Raw genomic sequence first — 20,970 nt, 5'->3', positions numbered from 1 at the left:
CACATGATTGTTCTGTTGCTTTAAGTAGCTCTCTAGTATCCTGTAGGGTAGCGCTCTAGTCTCCTCCTGTAGAGTTGTTTTGATGGCGAGCCTATGCATGCCAGAGTCTAAATCTTGATCCCAAACACAGCTGGATGCGTTCATAAATACTTCATTTTGACACTTTCAGCAGAGGTGGAGATAGTCCAAGCAGGTGGTGTGTTTGAGGTATCCATTAGGGCTAACTAGACTTGTGATTCTGCCGCAAGAGAAGCTTTCACCATATCAACTATGACTTGATGGTCAAAACAAAACAGTACCTTGCCAAACAAATGTCAAATCAGTGTATTTGTTGCCTACACAGATTTGCAGGTGTTAAGACAGGTGCAGTAAAATGCTTATGTTACTAGCTCCAACCGTGCATTAGGATGAACAATGTGGAGAATACAGTATATAAAGTGCATTGGGAAAGTATTCAGACCCCTTCACTTTTTCCACATTTTGTTACGTTATAGCCTTATTCTAAAATTGATTAAATCGTTTTTTTCCCCTCATCAATCTACACACAATGCCCCATAATGACAAAGCAAAAACAGGTTTTTAGAAATGTTAGCAAATTTGTTAAATATAAAAAACATGACATTTACATAAGTATTCAGACCCTTTACTCAATACTTTGTTGAAGCACCTTTGGCAGCGATTACAGCCTCGAGTCTTCTTGGGTATGATGCTACAAGCTTGGCACACCTGTTTTTGGGGAGTTTTTCCCCATTCTTCTCTGCAGATCCTCTCAAGCTCTGTCATGTTGGATGGGGAGCGTCGCTGCACATCTAGTTTCAGGTCTTTCCAAAGATGTTCAAGTCCGGCCTCTGGCTGGGCCACTCAAGGACATTCAGAGACTTGTCCCGAAGCCACTCCTGCGTTGTCTTGGCTGTGTGCTTAGGGTCGTTGTCCTGTTGGAAGGTGAACCTTTGCCCCAGTCTGAGGTCCTGAGCGCTCTGGAGCAGGTTTACATCAAGGATCTCGCTGTACTTTGCTCCGTTCATCTTTTCCTCGATCTTGACTAGTCGCCCAGTCCCTGCCGCTGAAAAACATCCCCACAGCAGGATGCTGCCACCACCATGCTTCACCGTAGGGATGGTGCCGGGTTTCCTCCAGATGTGACGCTTGGCATTCAGGCCAAAGAGTTCAATCTTGGTTTCATCAGACCAGAGAATCTTGTTCCTCATGTTCTGAGAGTACTTTAGGTGCCTTTTGGCAAACTCCAAGCGGGCTTTCATGTGCCTTTTACTGAGGAGTGGCTTCCGTCTGGCCACTATACCATAAAGGCCTGATTGGTGGAGTGCTGCCGAGATGGTTGTCCTTCTGGAAGGTTCTCCCATCTCCAGAGGAGCTCTGGAGCTCTGTCAGAGTGCCCATCGGATTCTTGGTCACGTCCCTGACCAAGGCCCTTCTCCCCGATTGCTCAGTTTGGCCAGGCGGTCAGCTCTAGGAAGAGTCTTGGTGGTTCCAAACTTCTTCCATTTAAGAATGATGGAGGCCACTGTGTTCTTGGACCTTCAATGCTGCATAATTTTTTTTGGTACCCATCCCAGATCTGTGCTTCGACACAATCCTGTCTCGGAGCTCTACGGACAATTCCTTCGTCCTTATGGGCTGGTTTTTGCTCTGACATACACTGTCAACTATGGGACCTTATCTAGACAGGTGTGTGCCTTTCCAAATCATGTCCAATCAATTGAATTTACTAAAGGTAGACTCCAAGTTGTAGAAACATTTCAATTATGTTCAATGGAAACAGGATGCATCTGAACTCAATTTCGAGTCACATAGCAAAGGGTCTGAATACCTATGTAAATAAGGTATTTTTGTACCTAATTAATTTTTTGCAAGAAAATCTAAACCTGTTTGCTTTGTCATTATGGGGTATTGTGTGTAGATTGCTAGAAAAAAACACATTTAATCAATCAATTTTAGAATAAGGCTGTAACGTAACAAAATGTGGAAAAAGTCAAGGGATCTGAATACTTTCCGAATGCACTGTATATACACAGTGAGTTAACATTATATAAACAGAATGAGGTGACCAGCCTTCAGACTATATACTGTACATGGGGAATTAGTCTCAAGGTGCAGGGCTGAGTACCGGGCAGGTAGCCGGCTAGTGATTGCTGTTCAACAGTCTGATGGCCTGGTGATAGAAGCTGTTTCACTGTCATTAAACCATTACGGGTTGTAGCTACTTCAGTATTTGGAAATGATTGGGCAATTTTTATTTTTAGCGAAGTCAAAAGTTCATACTTCCTTAAATGGTTACTGTGGATTCTCCTTTGGTTGCCATGGTAATGCTCTGATAAATAACTCTATAAGCCAGGCTGGTCACTGCATTAGGCTCTTTCCTTTTTAGGGGAAAAACCTCCTCTGCTGTCCACATTTCGACGGTGACCCTTGGTCTACATAATAAACACTTCCATTTCTGCGCAAATTGAAACAGACTAGGAATGGTGGGAGGGAAACTCCTTTTTAAAACATGTTTTAACCACAAAAACATTTTAGAAATCATTGTGTGTGTGTGTGTGTGTGTGTGTGTGTGTGTTTTGTAGGAAGTGTAACTAATATTTTCTCTGAGATTGTTGTGATTAAATGATAAACTTGTACAATGTGAATTTAGATATTAAACTCAACCTTTACTACAGTATGTGGTTTCTCTTCCACTAACAACACTGCTCCTCTGTGGTTATCCCATAGGTTTATCAGAGAAGAGCAAGGTGCAGACTCCAGCCTTCACAGACGCACTGAGACTGTACCGCCAGGCCCACGGGCACTATGGCACCTGGGAGATGATGTGTGGAGTGCCCTCACAGGTGAGCATGCCACAGCCAATGACACTGTCTGTGTCACATGTGCTGGTCTGATCTGTATGTGTCTCATTGGTGGTGTTACAGGATATATTGAAAGACTACCACTGTTTGGTTATAGTGTACAGACAGACAGACACCATTCTGCTGTCCAACAGCGGGTCAGGGCCAAGTGAGCTCATGCCCACAGGATTGTGTCACCAGGGCAGGGGCCGTAGTGACATCATCAACTCGCAGCTGGACTATGCATCCCAAATGATACTACCCTATTCCCTATAGTGCATTATGGGCCTTGGTCAAAAGTAGTGCACTATGCAGGGTACAGGATACCATTTGGGATGCATCCCTGTATGAGGAGCCAATATGCTTCCTGTTGCTGTTCTCTCTTGGGTCGCTGTATCATGTTGATGGGTATTTTGCTGACCAGGCCAGGGCTCTGACTGTAGGTCATAAACTGTGGCGCGTGCAGAGGGACGCACACAGATTCTGGTGAATAAGACTAAGAATGTTGTATCACTATGGAAATATGGCTATTGGGTCTCATACAAATACTTTTGGACAGCTGAAGCAAGCACACTATTTTTCTTCAAGGAAATGACCCTTTGTAGTTGTTGTCATCTGAAACACACTGATCCACCTCTGTATGTGTTGTGTATCCCTCCTGTAGATTCTGGCCAACCTGGTGATGGAGACTCTTCTTCCTGAGCTCAGGGATCTGATCTCCCCTCGACTGAAAGGCAAAATGCACGACAGGCAGAGGAACTGGATGCTGGTAAGTCCCGTCTCTCACCCAACAGACCAAGTACACCTTTATAAATTATACTAAGAAAGTATAGCTTGGGAAAATCTTACCCCTTAGCTCCTGTGTTTCCTGTTCTGACATGAATCTCTGTGTTCCCCTGCGCTGTACGGCACGATGGGTGCCCTCTCCTCCAACATCTCCAACCTGTTTGTGTGTCTTTCAGAAGGGTTGGGATCAAGGCAGGAGATGAATTTCCATTGACTGCAAAGAAAATGGATCAATAAAGTATTGTTCTGTGCCCCCATGCAGGTCTGCGATGCGGTGTATGGTCTGGTGGTGAGGCAGTCCCAGGCCCAGTACGAGGCCGTGGTGCAGAGCTGTGAGGCCCAACGCCCCCCTCTAGAGGCCTCCATACGCACAGACATGGACCAGATCATCACCTCCAAGGAGCACGTCACCAACAAAATCAAAGGTGAGCCCTCCGTGATATGAGCAGTTAGTGCTGTGGACAACGCTCCTACCTTTCCCCTTTTCACTGTCCTATCTTTATCAAAATAAATATCACCCAAATATATTTTAGAAAAGGATGAGCCCTCCACATTTGTATGAAGTTGACCCTAGTCCTAGAAACTGACCCAAGGTCGGTTCTGCCTTCCACCTTGTGTACAATCATTCCTGCTCAATAACAAAAGATACAGTTACATAGTAATTTATAATACAGGAATTTTCTTTTTATGCTACTCACAACGCCACCCCCACCCAACTTCCTATCCACCTTCTCAGCCACAACCCCACCCTCCCACCCAGACATCTCTTCGCTATGGCTGGGAGAAGAGCACACAGCATTGTGCAAAGAAGTCATAAACATTAATAATAATACAAATAAAAGGAGAAATACAATTATATGCATACTGAAATACAATGAAATAAGTCATGGACTAAGGGGAGTAAGCTCATCCTATATCTCTGCCCAATAAGGGCACCTTGGGACACTAACCGGTCAATTCCAGTAGCTGCAGTGCATAGTGGATTATAGTCCCTCCATGTCTGGCCTGCATGTCATTCTGGGTCCTGTTTACCAGTGAGTCGACAGGTATTTACCAATAGTCTGACAGATTAATTTCACAGCCACATAGGGCTCTATTCAATCCGTAACTGGGAAGTTCGGTGTTACAGCGTGATTGAAATTTAAAGGCAACGTTCTCACATTAGCGGAGACTGCATTCACTTTAAACGCTGCATATGTCGGCTCAATCGGAAATGACCTTTTACATTTCTAGCGTGCAATCTGTATACAATCTGTATATCAGCGATACAGATTGAATAGAGCCCCCTTAGACAGTTTAGTGTTGTGTGACCGCCTGTGTCCATCGAGTGGAACGCAGGAAGACTAGCAAGCATTCCATCAACAGTTATGAGGGTAACTTAGCCTTAAAATGACTCACCTCTGTCGCTATGACAGTCTGACAGACCGAAAGCTGCTGTCAGGGAGATGGCTCTGTGGTCATGGACAGGAGCTGAATTCCTTTGGCCGACATGTGTAACACTCTCAGTAGGACTTCTGCCAGTTTTCTAAAGTTATCTAGACAATTCTTTGACATTCTCGCTCTACTCTGTGACCCCCCCCACAGCGGTGGTGCTGCCCAAGGCAGAGAAGCTGCTAAAGGTGAGTATCCAGCCCTACATCAGCTCTATCCTGGAGGCCCTGATGGAGCCCACCAGCCGAGGCTTCTCTCAGGTCAGAGACGTCTTCTTCAGAGAGCTGGTGGACATGAGCAAGAACACGCTGAACGACGGCACCAAGGAGAAAGTGGGAGAGGTGAGAGGGCTCAGCTTCTAATTGTGACCATAAGCCTAATGAAACTGCATCTCAGTTTAGCGGCTTACAACTGTAGGTTTCCATAGAACAATGTAGTGATTTTATATTTGAATTGTATTTGGGATACAGACACGTGTGAAATGAATGACTAGTTGTATCATTCTACCCTTTGATATATTGTGTTTGTTCTGTAGGGACTAAAGTGAGTACAGTAGGTCACTGCCCAGTCTCACTCCTCTCTCTCCCCATCCTCAGCACATGGAGAAGATCTCAATGCTGGCGTTCCACCCAGTGAAGATGCAGAGCTGCTATGAGAAAGTAGAGGACTTGAGTCTGGACGGCCTGCAGCAGAGGTTCGATGTCTCCAGCCCCTGTGTGTTTGTCCAGAGAGCACAGATCCTCATGAGAGAGGTAAAACTACACTACATTGCACCTTCCTACACATTATTAAGCCTTGTCCGAGTCAGAATGGCCCATGTGGTAGTAGCCGAGCTCATGTTTCTGTAACGTGGAGCAGCTTGATGTACAAGTACACCCCCTGGACAGGATGCTAGTCTGTCGCCCTACATCTTATTACATGCTGCAAAACGTGACACAACGTCTTAACTGCTGATTTAATAGTTTTTCACTGAGCTGATACACTGTAGGGGTAGTTAATAGAGCTATCACACATGCAGTATTCTACAACTAGTCCTCACAGAGTATGGTACTGATTCAGTAAGTGCTAAAATGTCTCCATTTGCGTTCCTGCTGGTGTGTGAGTGCTGGAAGGATGCAGTCTGCAGGTCTCTGTTGTGGTGGGTGGTTATGCTGTTTTGTTTGAGGTCCTCAGAGCTATAGGGAGTTCTTTATTGTGGTTAGAGAACAATCACATTCTGGTCAGCGAGTGGTGGGGCTATGGTTAGCTGTCATTGGCTGGCTGTTCTCTGTTGACAGGCTGTAGGTTTAGGGAGAGTGATCCTAGAGCCAAGTATTCAGCACCCAGCGTGTCCCCCATTGTGAAACACGAAGGCTGTCGTCTTTGTAGCGGCCATATGCTGCTGGGAGTCAGAATTCTCAGACTGGGGCTAAGGTCGTTTGTAACTTTGCTTTGCGTCCAAGATTCTGTTTATAATTCAGATATACAATAGCTAAAATCTTCCATCAGTGTTTGGAGCATGCTTTGTGTAGAATGAAAGGAGGGGTTGTATTGGACAGTATTCCACTAGTAAACAGTAGAAACATATTATATTCTGTAACGCTACACTTACACAGGAATTGTTGGGAAGATGGTGCCCTCTTGTGGTGAATATATGAAACATTATGGAATTTTTCTTCTTGGCTAGACTTTTGGAAATCCAGTAAGTATCTCTTGTGTGAATGTTGCTGTTATGTTTACTATATATCTTTGAATATCTTATCCAACTTGCCACAAAGCTATTCCCTATTCTATTCTAAACAAATGTTTGTCTGTGCAGCAAATGGACGATGCGGTGTACACGTTTGAGCAGATCCTCCACCAGAGTCTGGAGGACCAGGAGCCAGAGGGGCTCTGTAAGAACATCCAACGCTGCCAGGACCGGGTCATCAAGGTCAGACACAGGAGAGGGTTGCCCCTGCTACCTGCCATGGCACAGGGATGGGTAGAGGAAGGGTGGGGGAAATAGGATGGAAAATCATACTATAGGAAAACCAAGAAGAGGGGATTTAGTTGCTTGTTTAATGTCGACGTTTTAGCTCTGAGGCCTTTCTCAAGACCTCAAGTCCAGTGAAGCCCTATATACTCTAGTGGTGATACCCTTTATTTAACCTCTCCTGTCTTTCGTTTCCCTAATTTCTGTCCCCCTCTCTTCTCAGAAATTTGACTATGACAGCAGCACAGTCCGGAAGAGGTTCTTCAGAGAGGCTCTTCTTCAGATCTTCATCCCTTACATGCTGAAGCAGCTCTCTCCCTCCGTATCCTCTGTAAGTCTAGCAGCTCTCTCCCTCCGTATCCTCTGTAAGTCTAGCAGCTCTCTCCCTCCGTATCCTCTGTAAGTCTAGCAGCTCTCTCCCTCCGTATCCTCTGTAAGTCTAGCAGCTCTCTCCCTCCGTATCCTCTGTAAGTCTAGCAGCTCTCTCCCTCCGTATCCTCTGTAAGTCTAGCAGCTCTCTCCCTCCGTATCCTCTGTAAGTCTAGCAGCTCTCTCCCTCCATATCCTCTAAGTCTAGCAGCTCTCTCCCTCCGTATCCTCTGTAAGTCTAGCAGCTCTCTCCCTCCGTATCCTCTGTAAGTCTAGCAGCTCTCTCCCTCCGTATCCTCTGTAAGTCTAGCAGCTATCTGCCGGTTGTTGGAACACTTAGCATTCTCACACTTTCAAACTAGACAGTGTGGCTAGACCGTGACACTGTTGGGTCAAATTAATACATTATGGGTGTGTTCGTAAATTCACTCTGGAGTGCCAGAGTGCGCTCAGGGTGCGCTCTGGGCGTTCGTAAATTCAGAGTGTTGTCAGATTGTTTGTTAGTAAATTCGGAGCGTTCAGAGCGCACACTGGACGCTCTGGCCGAGGAGTAGGGTTGATCCGAGCGTTCTGACCTCACAACGGCAGTCAAGCACCCAAGCTAACTGGCTAAAGTTTGCTAGCTTGCTAGCTACTTCCAAACACAAATGAGAGAACACCTCACGCTGACCATTTTACTCGCCCTAGCAGAGCTGGTTATCTAGAGCGTTGGTAACTGCTGTTGGCAACAATTTCATTTTTCTTTTTTTACTGACACCGGTCATATTCAACGGGTGCTGCGTGTTCGTAAATTCATCAGTTATTCTGTGCTCTGGCACGCTCAGGAGAGAGTGCTCTGAAATCAGAGTAGATAGCCAGAGTGAATTTACGAACACACCCTATGTACTGTATGAAACTGACATTACACTTCCATGCAATGGCATTCTCTTTGTCACTCATAGTGTTAACTTATTCTTTCTTTGCATGTCTCTCATGAGTGTATGATTCCTTTATGGGTTCTCAGTTCTCATACTTTTTCCTCTGGTGGCCAGGAGCTGCCTCGTTTCCAGGAGCTGATCTTCGAGGATTTTTCCCGTTTCATCCTGGTGGAGAACATCTTTGAGGAGGTGGTGCTGCACTCTGTCATGAAGGACATCATGATGGGTGAGTCTCACAGCTGAAACAGTGGCTGTATCTTTAATGGCACGTTATTCCCTTTGTAGTGCATTACTATGGGCCCTGGTCAATAGTTATACTCCCGAGTGGCACACTAGAGATCCTGGTTCGAATCCAGGCTCTGTCGTAGCCGGCCGCGACAAGGGAGACCCATGGGGCGGCGCACAATTGGCCCAGGGTAGGGGAGGGAATGGCCGGCAGGGATGTAGCTCAGTTGGTAGAGCATGGCGTTTGCAACGCCAGGGTTGTGGGTTTGATTCCCACGGGGGGCCAGTATGAAAAAATAAAATAAAAAATAATAATGTATGCACTCACTAACTGTAAGTCGCTCTGGATAAGAGCATCTGCTAAATGACTAAAATGTAAATGGTCAATAGTAGGAAAAGGGTGCCATTTGGGACTCCGACATATCCTTCTTATTAAACACAAAAACTGTTTTAAGTGAGAAGCAGTGCCTACTCCACCCACGCTCTACCAAGGTTTTCAAGCACACAGCTTTGGCCTACTACAGTAGCTATGTTGGTCTATTGTACTTCAAACTATGTATAGGCAGGATTAGGATTCAAAAATTCTCATACTCTTAGAGGAGTTGCTCCCACAATAATGTGATTTGTACGGCATACTAGGCAATGTATTGTATTCTTCCCACCCCACACTGACCTTATCCCATTCCACTACCTTTTCAAGCTTAATTTTTTGTATTATATGAAAGTAAGCTTTGCTTTTATACTTACAAGACCATTAGGCTTGATCGAGTGAGCTTTTTTTTTCTTATCGTATGTGGTGCCTGCCTGTAATTATTTAAACCTTTATTTTAGCAATTACACTACCGGTCAAAGGTTTTAGAAAACATATTCATTCAAGGGTTTTTCTTTATTTTTACTATTTTCTACATTGTAGAATAATAGTGAAGACATCAAAACTATGAAATAACACATATGGAATCATGTAGTACCCAAAACAGTGTTAAACAAATCAAAATATATTTTATATTTGAGATTCTTCAAATAGCCACCCTTTGCCTTGATGACAGCTTTGCACACTCTTGGCATTCTCTCAACCAGCTTCACCTGGAATGCTTTTCCAACAGTCTTGAAGGAGTTCCCACATATGCTGAGCACTTGTTGGCTGCTTTACCTTCACTCTGCGGTCCGACTCATCCCAAACCATCTCAATTTGGTTGAGGTCGGGGGATTGTGGAGGCCACGTCATCAGATGCAGCACTCCATCAATCTCCTTCTTGGTAAAATAGCCCTTACACAGCCTGGAGGTGTGCTGGGTCATTGTCCTGTTGAAACACAAATGATAGTCCCACTAAGCCCAAACCAGATGGGATGGCGTATCGCTGCAGAATGCTGTGGTAGCCATGCTGGTTAAGTGTGCCTTGAATTCTAAATAAATCACAGACAGTGTCACCAGCAAAGCACCCCCCCCCCCCCCACACCATAACACCTCCTCCATGCTTTACGGTGGGAAATACACATGCAGAGATCATCCGTTCACCCACACTGCGTCTCACAATGACACTGCGGTTGGAACCAAAAATCACTAATTTGGACTCCAGACCAAAGGACACATTTCCACCGGTCTAATGTCCATTGCTCGTGTTTCTTGGCCCACACAAGTCTCTTCCTCTTATTGGTGTCCTTTAGTAGGGGTTTCTTTGCAGCAATTTGACCATGAAGGCCTGATTCACACAGTCTCCTCTGAACAGTTGTTGATGTGTCTGTTACTTGAGCTCTGTAAAGCATTTATTTGGGCTGCAATTTCTGAGGCTGGTAACCCTAATGAACTTATCTTCTGCTGCAGAGGTAACTCTGGGTCTTCCATTCCTGTGGCGGTCCTCATGAGAGCCAGTTTCATTATAGCGCTTGATGGTTTTTGTGACTGCACTTGAAGAAACTTTCAAAGTTCTTGAAATATTCCATATTGACTGACCTTCATGTCTTAAAGTAATGATGGACTGTTACAGTCACTCATAGATATCAAATCAATATTTATTGGTCGGGTACACAGATTTGCAGGTGCAAAATGCTTATGTTACTAGCTCCAACAGTGCAGTACAACAGGTGTTCCCAAACTTTTTCACTCCGGCCCCCCTTTCCGCATTGGGGAACATCCCGCGCCACGTCTGGTTCTATGGGCACAAGCACTGTTCACACCCCTCTTATTGGCGTGGAGAACATTTTGCAGGTTTAAAGCATATTTCCTGCAATGCTACACATTTTGTCATGGGGTGCAGAGAAAATGTTGCAGTTTTAAAGCAAATTTTCTTGCAATTCTGTACATTTTGCATGTCTGTGTTCATGTGATATTTGAGTGACTCAAACATTACTACAAAATCTATGGGCTTAGAAACCTAGCTAAAATATTTCTGTTGACATGGGCTAGTTGATCTGGACATTTATGACAACTTATACATAATAGCTCTGTAAGGTATGCAAAGACTGACAGGACAAGAGAAACTGATGATGCACTACCCAATTTCGAAATTGCACCTTGCACCCACTATTACAACTTTCAAGAGTAAGTTGAAAGCAGGACTGAGTTCCTTAGTGTTTCACACTACATTGAAAGACATTTACAATAAGACTATCTAAAAACACTTACAGCCTAATTATATAATACATACTTTTAAAAGCAGGAGACTGATGTTCATTATCCCTCTGAAGAGTATGAATTTGTCTTTTTGAGAAGGTTTGAATCCTAAGCAACCTTCCTATGCATTGTTTTGAAGTACAATATACCAACATAGCTACTGTAGTAGGCCAAAGCTGTGTGCTTGAAGACTTTGGTAGAGCTTTACATTTTAGTCATTTAGCAGACGCTCTTATCCAGAGCGACTTACAGTTAGTGAGTGCATACATTTTCATACTGGGTGAAGTAGGCATTGTGGTGCTCGTGAATTACCTTTTTCGGCTTAAGACCAATGCCTACTTCTCACTTAAAATATAGTTTTTTACTTATAAGTGATTCACGATATATAGATAGACACCACACACTGCATTCGGAAAGTATTCAGACCCCTCGACTTTTTCCACATTTTGTTACGTTTACGTTAAATTCTGTGTTTTTTCCTCATCAATCTACACACAATACCCCATAATGACAAAGCAAAACTTTTTTTTTTTGTGCAAATTTATAAAAAATTAAAAACTGCTATAACATTTACATAAGTATTTACTCAGTACTTTGTTGAAGCACCTTTGGCAGTGATTACAGCATCGAGTATTCTTGGGTATGACGCTACAAGCTTGGCACACATGTATTTGGAGAGTTTCTCCCATTCTTCGCTGCAGATCCTCTCAAGCACTGTCAGGTTAGATGGGGAGAGTCGCTGCACATCTATTTTCAGGTCTCTCCAGAGATGTTCGATCGGGTTAAAGTCTGGCCTCTGGCTGGGCCACTCAAGGACATTGAGACTTGTCCCGAAGCCACTCCTGCGTTGTCTTGGCTGTGTGCTTAGGGTGGTTGTCCTGTCGGAAGGTGAATCTTCGCCCCAGTCTGAGGTCCTGAGTGCTCTGGAGCAGGATTTCATCAAGGATCTCTCTGTACTTTGCTCCGTTCATCTTTCCCTCAATCCTGAGGAGTCTCCCAGTCCCTGCTGCTGAAAAACATCCCCTCAGCATGATGCCAGGGATGGTGCAAGGTTTCCTCCAGACGTGACGCATAGCATTTAGGCCAAAGAGTTCAATTTTGGTTTCATCAGACCAGATAATCTTGTTTCTCATGGTCTGAGAGTCTTTAGGTGCCTTTTGGCGAACTCCAAGTGGGCTGTCATATGCCTTTTACTGAGGAGTGGCTCCCGTCTGGCCACTATACCATAAAGGCCTGATTGGTGGAGTGCTGCAGAGATGGTTGTACTTCTGGAAGGTTCTCCCATCTCAGTAGAGGAACTCTGGAGCTCTGTCAGTGACCATCGGGTTCTTGGTCACATCCCTGACCAAGGCCCTTCTCCCACGATTGCTCAGTTTGGCTGGGCGGCCAGCTCTAGGAAGAGTCTTGGTGGTTCCAAACTTCTTCCATTTAAGAATGATGGAGGCCACTGTGTTCTTGGAGACCTTCAATGCTGCAGAAATGTTTTGGTTCCTTTCCCCAGATCTGTGCCTCGACACAATCCTGTCTCAGAGCTCTACGGACAATTCCTTCGACCTCGTGGCTTGGTTTTTGCTCTGACATTTACTGTCAACTGTGGGACCTTTATATAGACAGGTATGTGCCTTTCCAAATCATGTCCAATCAATTGAATTTGCCACAGGTGGACTCCAATGAAGCTGTAGAATGGACACAGGATGCACCTGAGCTCAATTTTGAGTCTCATCAAAGGGTCTGAATACTTATGTTAGGTTTTTTTTTTTTTTTTTTGTGCAACAATTTCTAAACCTGTTTTCGCTTTGTCATTATGGGGTATTGTTTAGATTGAGAAATGTTTTATTTAATACATTTTAGAATAAGGCTGTGAGGTAACAAAATGTGGAAAATGTCAAGGTATTTGAATACTTTCTGAAGTATGTATGTATAAATAAGCTTTGTAGTACAATTGAAAGTTCAAATACACAGCATTTCAAACAGTCCGCAATAACTGGATGAATTCAGGGAACGTGAAATTAGGCTAAATATAAGCCCCACTAATAATGTAATTATTTTATCATAGTTTTACCTGCTTTTTTTTTTGCAATATCCACTGGTCTGGCTTTCTAGTCTATGAAAATTCACTTTTTGTGAAATTTAACCAGAACCATGCGTAATGCACATTCACTTATATAATGACTAACTTCATGTAGCCGGCATTATAGAAAATTAACACCGGTCTCACAAACAATCTCTCAAGCACAAGCCGACTTGCTAGTGAGTAGCCAGATAATCTTTATATTTGAAGTTTAGTCAACTTGGATCTATTTGCTAGCTAACACGGCAGAACAGTTTTAATTGTTATGAACACACCCTTCTGTCCGTCTCCAACTGTTTGAATGGCATGCTAGCCTGTCCACTTTGTTCAGATGTTGAAATCAAGTGGCCTAGTTTATTTCTCAGATTGAAAAGGAGTTGCCAATTCCTTATAATTGTGTTTTATGCTTATTGCACATTTATAAAACAGACTAGACAGCTAGTATAATAGTCTTTGGCTAAAATGCTGCTAGCAGTACCGCAATGCCCCGCATGACAAACTGAGCGTTACTTTCATTGATACTCCTGTTTTAGTAGTGTCTGCGCTTTGCGCAATTTGAGAAGTTGAGACATAAAAAGGTTAACTTCTCCTTTACAGTAAAATGTCGCTGTATTTCGGTTTCCATATGACTGATTCTGTTGGACCAAACCTCAAATGCAAATAGCGAGTTGAAACCGCTTGTCAGAGAGGAAGAAGTCATCTCTAAACTTTGTTGCTGTGAGTGACAGGGCGAGGTGTGTGTGTGTGTGTGTGTGTGTGTGTGTGTGTAAACAGAGAGGAAGAGGCGACGCAAAAGGTTTCACTCTCGCCAAAATCTGTCCAAAATAAGTCCAATGCGTTTCTATGGGCTTCTTTTGGACCTAAGCTTGTCGTCTGCCTTCCCACCTTTTGAGACGACTCCCATTGTTAGGGCGGAGAAATTAGCATATTGTCGTCATATTCAGATCTGGTGTAAATGGGAAGGTGCACAGAAGGAGTGAAGGAGATGAGACCAAAAAGACAGCATGAGAACAAGCAAACATAAACGCTCAGAAAAACGGAAAATACAAAAAACCTTGACTCTTGCTATACAGGCATTTGGAATATTGCCCCAAAACAAATGTTATTAATCAAATGAATTTGATATCCCCTGACGCGCTCAATAGAGAAATGGTCAGATGAAGCAGAGGCTAGGCTACAAGACTGCTTTGCTAGCAAGGACTGAAATATGACTTCGCCAGTAGCATTGACAAGTTTACGACCTCAGTCACCGGCTTCATAAGAAAGTGCATCGACAACATTTAAAGTTCGCTGCTTTCCTAACCAAAAGCCCCAGATTAACACTGAGATATGCTCCAAGCTAACGGACAGAGACACCGCACATCGGGCTATACCAGCTAACCCTGAGGCTAGGGTCATGGCAACGAATGCGTACAAGCAGTCCCGCTACGCCCTCCACAGATTCATCAAACATGTGAAGGAACAATGCAAGAATAAGGAAATAAATTCTACTATACCGGTTCTAACACATGTCAAGGACTACAGTCTATTATGGATTATAAAAGAGGACCCAGCCCTGAACTGTCCAACGATGCCGCTCTACCAGACGAACTGAATGCTTTTTATGCAGGCTTTGCCAGAAACAACACAGAGCCTAGCAAGAGGGCCCCCACTGTCCTCGAGGACCGGGTGATCTCGCCCTCCGAGGCTGACATGAGACTTTTAAACGGATCAACAATTCTAAGGCCAGACTGTATTTCAGGGCGCGACCTCGTGGCATGCACAGACCAGCTGGCTGGCGTCTTCACTGACATTTTCAGCCTCTCCCTGTCTAATCCCCACATGTTTCAAGCTGACTACCATCATTCCTGTTCCCAAAAACTCGAAGGCAACCGGGCCAACCCCAGGTGGTGAGGGTAGACAACAGTGTCTGTTGGAGACAGACTGGTCGAGTGGCGAATGAAGTCATCCCCTCTTCTCCATAAAGGGAGCCACTCGCCTGCCAACTGGTCATTCTCAATAAGCTTTCCTCAGCTGGACTAGATTCCTGTTTTCCTACTGCACTGTTCTCATTAGACGCATGAGGTTAACTCTGCCAAATGTGGGACTTCAGCGCCTGTCGATAGTTGAGTACCGACCGTAAGATTTTCGCTTGGAATAGAATAAATGATTTACTTGTCAGTCTCTGTTTAGCTAGACCCACACCGCTAGCTATCGAGCTTTAGTTATCTATTTCTGCAAGGCTACAGCTAACTTGGCTAACTAGCTGCTAGGCTAGCTAGCCACTCAAACGGCTAGCTCTCGCCACAAGGCTTAAGCTAACCCGTGTAAACTCACCACAACACTTTCTCAGAGCCATGGCGCCTGCTGCCCCTGCACAGGGAAAACCTAGCAGGCCTCCAGCCCCAGAACCGGCACACCCGTGCCCGTGTGGGGCTATGATAGCAGGCAAAGATATGCACCCAATGTGTATCGCCTGCTTGGGTTTTGAGCACTCTGCGGCATCACTCGCTAGTTCTTTGTGCACTATGGGGCTCTCCCTGCAAACTCCCTTCACCGGCGAGTGTGCAGAGCTAACCCCAAACAAGACTCATCGCCGTCACCCCATTCTGGAACTACGGATCGTCAACAGCTTTCTGAGAACGTTAACGTTTCGTATGCTTACGCTTAACGTGCTGTCTCACACTATTCGTCAAGGCGACTGGTTCACTTCACTGCAGCACACAGGTTTCCTTTCAAGGCACAGCCTACGAATATCTTACCTGTTTGGGCTAGCACCGGCTCCCCGTCTGTTCAGCAAGTATGTAGAGGTGGCTCTAGCACCCCTCAGGGGGCTGAGAGTCTCCGCCTACATAGATGATTACTTGCTTTGCTCCCCCACACGGGGGCAAGTGGTGCGAGACATCTTTCCTTGTAACCCACCTCAGCGAGTTGGGGTTAAAGATAAATCAGAAAAAGAGCTGTCTGGTGCCAACACAGAGAATAGAAAACCTAGGCATCGAGCTAGATTCTCTCATCGTGCTATACAATCAGACGGCCGAATAACAGACATGTTCATAACCAGTGGCTATGGATGAAATGTATAAAAGTATCTGTACAAAACATGAAAAACATACAAAAAAATATATTTTAGAAACATCACATTTTGACTAAATGTGTGAACATTTTAAAATGTATGCTTATTTTTGAGAATTTAAACTGTTTACTTGTTATAAAAGGTTAATAAAATAAATACACTATGTGGTTCTTGGTAACGGACGAACGGATCATGACGAGAGGCGGAGAGAGTGTGTTGTGTACCTCCAATCAAGTTGATTTGCGAAGTTTCATCGATATTGGTGTCCTATTGGCTTAGATGGGAAGATTTGAATTTAACATTGAGCATCAACCAATCCCGTACTTATAGTCGCGACTATAATATTTGAATGCGTTATTTATTCAGTGCATGGAAGAGGGTACTCGTGCTTGTAGATGGGCTCAGAGTTCTTCATCACCAAGTGACCTCAGTAGGAAAAACTCCAGGCCGTGTTAAGTGATACTGCTCCTGTGGTCTGTGTACAATGTCTTAATGACCCGCCCCCTCTTTCTTTTTATTCTTCCCTCTTACTGTAGCTGTCAAGGAGGCAGCAGTCCAGAGAAGACACAACCTTTACAGAGACAGCATAGTGCTGACCAGCAGTGATCCCAACCTGCACCTGCTGGGGGATAACCCTGCCATCGACTGGGCTGGGGAGTACGGGACAGGACCGGAGGAGGGACAGGAGGCGGTGGACGGGGAGGAGACTGGGGACAGCACAGGAGGGGCGGCCCAGAGGAGGCGCAGGATGAAGCAGGTGGTCTCTATAATACAGCTGGACGGCTCTCCCATCCTGGCCAACGAGTCCTGCCTGGACGTCCCCGGGGTGGACAGCATCCCTGAGGAGACGGCGGGAGAGGACCAGGACACAGATGCCCCATCATCTCCAGAGAGTGTCCACCAGGAACCAGTCAAAGTTAATGGAACCGGTCAAAAAGGAAAGCGAAAGGCTCCTCCTCCTCCAGTCCAGCCAGAGAACATTCCATCCCCTGCCCTAACGAATGGCTCCGACGTAAAAGGAGAGCCGGCGGCCATCTTGAGTAAGGCCCCAGAGGTACAGACCAAAATCTCAGAAGATGTCCCCAAGGAAGCTGAGAGTGAGATGAAGTCCCCAGAGACGAAGAGCTTCTTACAGGATACTGAGAGCACAGCGTCAGCCATCGAGAGTGCCATACAGGAGATTGAGAATGCAGTGCAGGGAGAGGACAGCGAGCCAGCCGTGGAGGCGGATACACTGGAGGCAGTGGCAGAAGTTTCACCCTCAAGCCAGAAGGATAGTGGACCCTTAAGCAAAGAGGAAGAGGAGGAATCTTTAAAACCAATTCAGCAGGAGGCACTGGCACCAACAGCTTTTAGCCAAGAGGAAAGCACTCCTTCCAATTTAGAGGAGGTATCTCCCTCCACTCAGACTGAGGTAGCAGCAACACCTATAGCACAAGAGGAGATCCCCACACCAACAGCCCTGGACAGCAAGCAAGTCCCTGCAGCCATACCAACAGAAATGCCTGCAGCCATACCAACAGAAATGCCTGCAGCCTTACCAACAGCCCTGGAGACGAAGCAAGTCCCTGTCCCAGGATCAATGCCAGAGAGCACTGGGAGCACTTCAGAAGTCAGTCCAGAGTTGGAACAGGCCACAGTGCCACATGATGACCGTGGCTTCCACTCTCTCACCAGTGAGGCGGTGGAGGAGGATGCTGCCCCCAGTACAGAGGGGCCAGAGGCAGTAGAGTTGGTCCCTGAGGCAGGAGCAGAGGGTGAGGGAGTGACTTTGGTCCAGGAGGGAGCAGCAGAGAGGGTGATTGGCCCAGGAGGGAGCAGCATCACAGAACAATAACTCTGAGACCGGAAAGGAGGAGAAGGAGTCTGGGAAGGCAGAGGGAGTCCGTGAGGAATGAGTCCTCGTTTAGGCTGTATGCTGGCGTTAATTTTGATTTTGATGTTTGTTTTTTACCAAGACAGGCATATTATACTACACAAACCTAATCTCACAAAAGCATAGACAATTTAATAAATGGAAATGGTTTGTATACAGTAGTTTTGCCATTAGATCAACTGCTTGGTTTTGGTTTTCACCTTATAACAGTTCTAATAACACTTTCTGTACCAATATTATCCACCAATACCAAATCAGTCTGTACCTTAGGTGGGGCTCAAGTGCAACTTCATTGTCTCAATATTGTTTTTGTGTTTCTATATTTTGACAGATATTCCAACTGATAAAGCATGTGCATTCCATTCAACCCACATTCCAATTGATGGCATGTATATTGTAGCCCGAGTGCCAGATGTGTTTGTGCGCTCATGCCAACTCCTTGTCATGCCAAAAATGGCTTAATAATGAATGGAATTGGCAAGAGCACAAACAGATCTGGGACCAGGCTGTGTGTGTATTGCATTCCATCCACACAAGGGGGAAGTCATTCCATGATCCTTTTTTACTATATATTCACAGCGTAGTGAATGATGAGGACAATTGAAAGACCCAGTTGTCCTCTTATGGTGTTCTGTAAATATGAAACGAAATGGCACACTTCAGGTGCTGTTATTGGTTGGGTATACACTGAGTATACAAATTATTAAGAACACCTTCCTAATATTGAGTTGCACCCCCCCTTTGCCCTCAGAACAGCCTCAGTTCGTCGGGGCATGGACTCTACAAGGTGTCCAAAGCGTTCCACAGGGATGCTGGCCCATGTTGACTCCAAGGCTTTCCAAAGTTGTCAAGTTGGTTTGATGCCCTTTGGGTGGTGAACCATTCTTGATACACACAGGAAACGGTTGAGCATGAAAAACCCATCAGTGTTGCAGTTTTTGACACAAACCGGTGCTCCTGGCACCTACTACCATATCCCGTTCAAAGGCACTGAAATCTTTTGTCTTGCCCATTCACCTTCTGAATGGCACACATACACAATCCATGTCTCAATTGTCTCAAGGCTTAAAAATCTTTCTTTAACCTGTCTCCTCCCCTTCATCTACACTGATTTGAAGTGGATTTAACAAGTGACATCAATAAAGGATCATAGCTTTCACCTGGTCAGTCTATGTCATGGAAAGAGCAGGTGTCCTTAATGTTTTGTACACTCAGTGTATAATGTTCAATGGCATCATTGATTTGTTTAAAGTTTGCTTAGTTGGTTACCTACTGTGTTAAGTTGTATTTGGATTGGACCACGGCAAGGTGAGCAAAACTAGAGCTATCCGTGGCTAAATAAAAATCGGAGTATTTATTCAATAGATTCAACGACCAATATGTCCTTGTTATTCTTATTGGTGTTTGTTTGTGTGTCCCACTTCTTTCATACAGTTGCCCTCTGAAGTTTCCTGTCAGTTTAATCTGTCTTATTATCAGAAGATTTCAAATACTTTTGTAATCATGCGTCAGTCTTCAATAATCTTCTTCTGGTGTATTCATTGAGATTATTTGTTGGAAAGGTACCTGGGAATCAAGCAATTTGTGTAAGCAATACTGTGGTAATTGTGCCTTATGGAATACTGGAAAACGTAGAGTTCAAAGTACTTATTTATTTTCTATTTCAAATTGAAATGACAATCCATCAAACATAATGATGTGCAAAAACGTATTTAATGACATGGAAATCAAGGCAAAATACAACATCAAATGAGTAATGCTATTGATATGTTGTCCTTAATATTTTACCATTTTATTATTGATATGACTGGGAATACCTCAGTTCTAACATTGAATGGTTCCTAACAGAGAGAGCCTCTCTACATACTGTATTAAATACATTGTTGGCCTTTTTCAGCGCCACACAGTCATTTTGTTCCACGTTTATTTTGTACTATACTGTATCTTCAGTGCCTTCATTGATGCACATGATTTTTCCCTATGCTTTTTTCTATGTATTATGTATTGGACACTGCATTATGTCCCTGTCCCCAACCCATCCCTTTTGTAAAAGTACACTTATCATTTGTTTTACTCTGTTATACAATAGACTGTTATTGATTTTATAAATAATTATCGATTTAAATGTTTGTAATGGTTTTCCTTTGGAACACACAGGTTTGTTAAAGGGGCAATCTGGGATTTGAAAAACAACAGTGGCCATCCTGACACTTTTGTTGGTTAACAGGTGAGGGATGGGGCTGGAGAAATGTTACCACTCTCAAATTCCAAAATGGATGTGCCAGTCTTAGATTGCCCCCTTTTTAAAAAAATGGTTGTTGGGTTCATGTGGAGCAGTATTTAGGCTTGCATTCACATTGACTGTCATATTTCCAAACTACAATTGATCAATTTAAAGGGGCAATCTGATTGCTACATCTATTTTTGGACTTTTAAATTAAATATTATATACCCATTGATTCTTGAAAAATATAACTTATAAATGCTTTATGAGCTTACTTACTGTCGTACCAATCAGAACCCAAAATATAAACTTGTTTTACTTCATTGTTTGTAAGCAATGTAATTTTAAACAAACACTGTATAGCCTCAATGGTTAAAAGTATCAAATTGATATAATTCCTTGCGTCCATAGCCCTGTATATGAATGTGAGATTGGTTACATTTCTCCAGCCCCATCCCTCATCTTTTGACCAAAACAGTGGTGGGGTGTCTGCTTTGTTTGAACTGCAGATTGTTGCCTCTAAGGTGTGCATTTCTCATAGTTCACCAGACATGCATGGACCATTCTGGCTGAAGGGAGACGTGCTGTGCCTTTCATCCTTGCACCTTTCA

At 44.3% G+C, this 20,970-nt stretch overlaps 1 protein-coding gene across 1 annotated transcript in view; it reads left to right on the top strand.

Moving 5' to 3' along the window:
* Nucleotides 1–19,509, top strand: part of LOC311144909 (protein Niban 2-like) — a 53,810-nt gene extending 34,301 nt beyond the window's left edge. The window contains exons 6-14 of the mRNA XM_084181090.1: nucleotides 2,728–2,843; nucleotides 3,505–3,609; nucleotides 3,889–4,051; nucleotides 5,211–5,398; nucleotides 5,654–5,809; nucleotides 6,856–6,969; nucleotides 7,235–7,342; nucleotides 8,412–8,523; nucleotides 16,796–19,509. Coding sequence (XP_084037216.1) covers nucleotides 2,728–2,843; nucleotides 3,505–3,609; nucleotides 3,889–4,051; nucleotides 5,211–5,398; nucleotides 5,654–5,809; nucleotides 6,856–6,969; nucleotides 7,235–7,342; nucleotides 8,412–8,523; nucleotides 16,796–18,096 — 2,363 coding nt within the window. The 3' untranslated portion in view covers nucleotides 18,097–19,509. The remainder of the gene's footprint in view (nucleotides 1–2,727; nucleotides 2,844–3,504; nucleotides 3,610–3,888; nucleotides 4,052–5,210; nucleotides 5,399–5,653; nucleotides 5,810–6,855; nucleotides 6,970–7,234; nucleotides 7,343–8,411; nucleotides 8,524–16,795) is intronic.
* The last annotated feature ends 1,461 nt before the right edge of the window (nucleotides 19,510–20,970 follow it).

This window comes from Coregonus lavaretus, assembly GCF_964263955.1.
Source record: "Coregonus lavaretus genome assembly, chromosome: 17".
NCBI lineage: Eukaryota > Metazoa > Chordata > Actinopteri > Salmoniformes > Salmonidae > Coregonus > Coregonus lavaretus.
The sequence above is the reverse complement of the archived record's forward strand: the minus strand, read 5'-3'. Positions and strand labels throughout refer to the sequence as shown.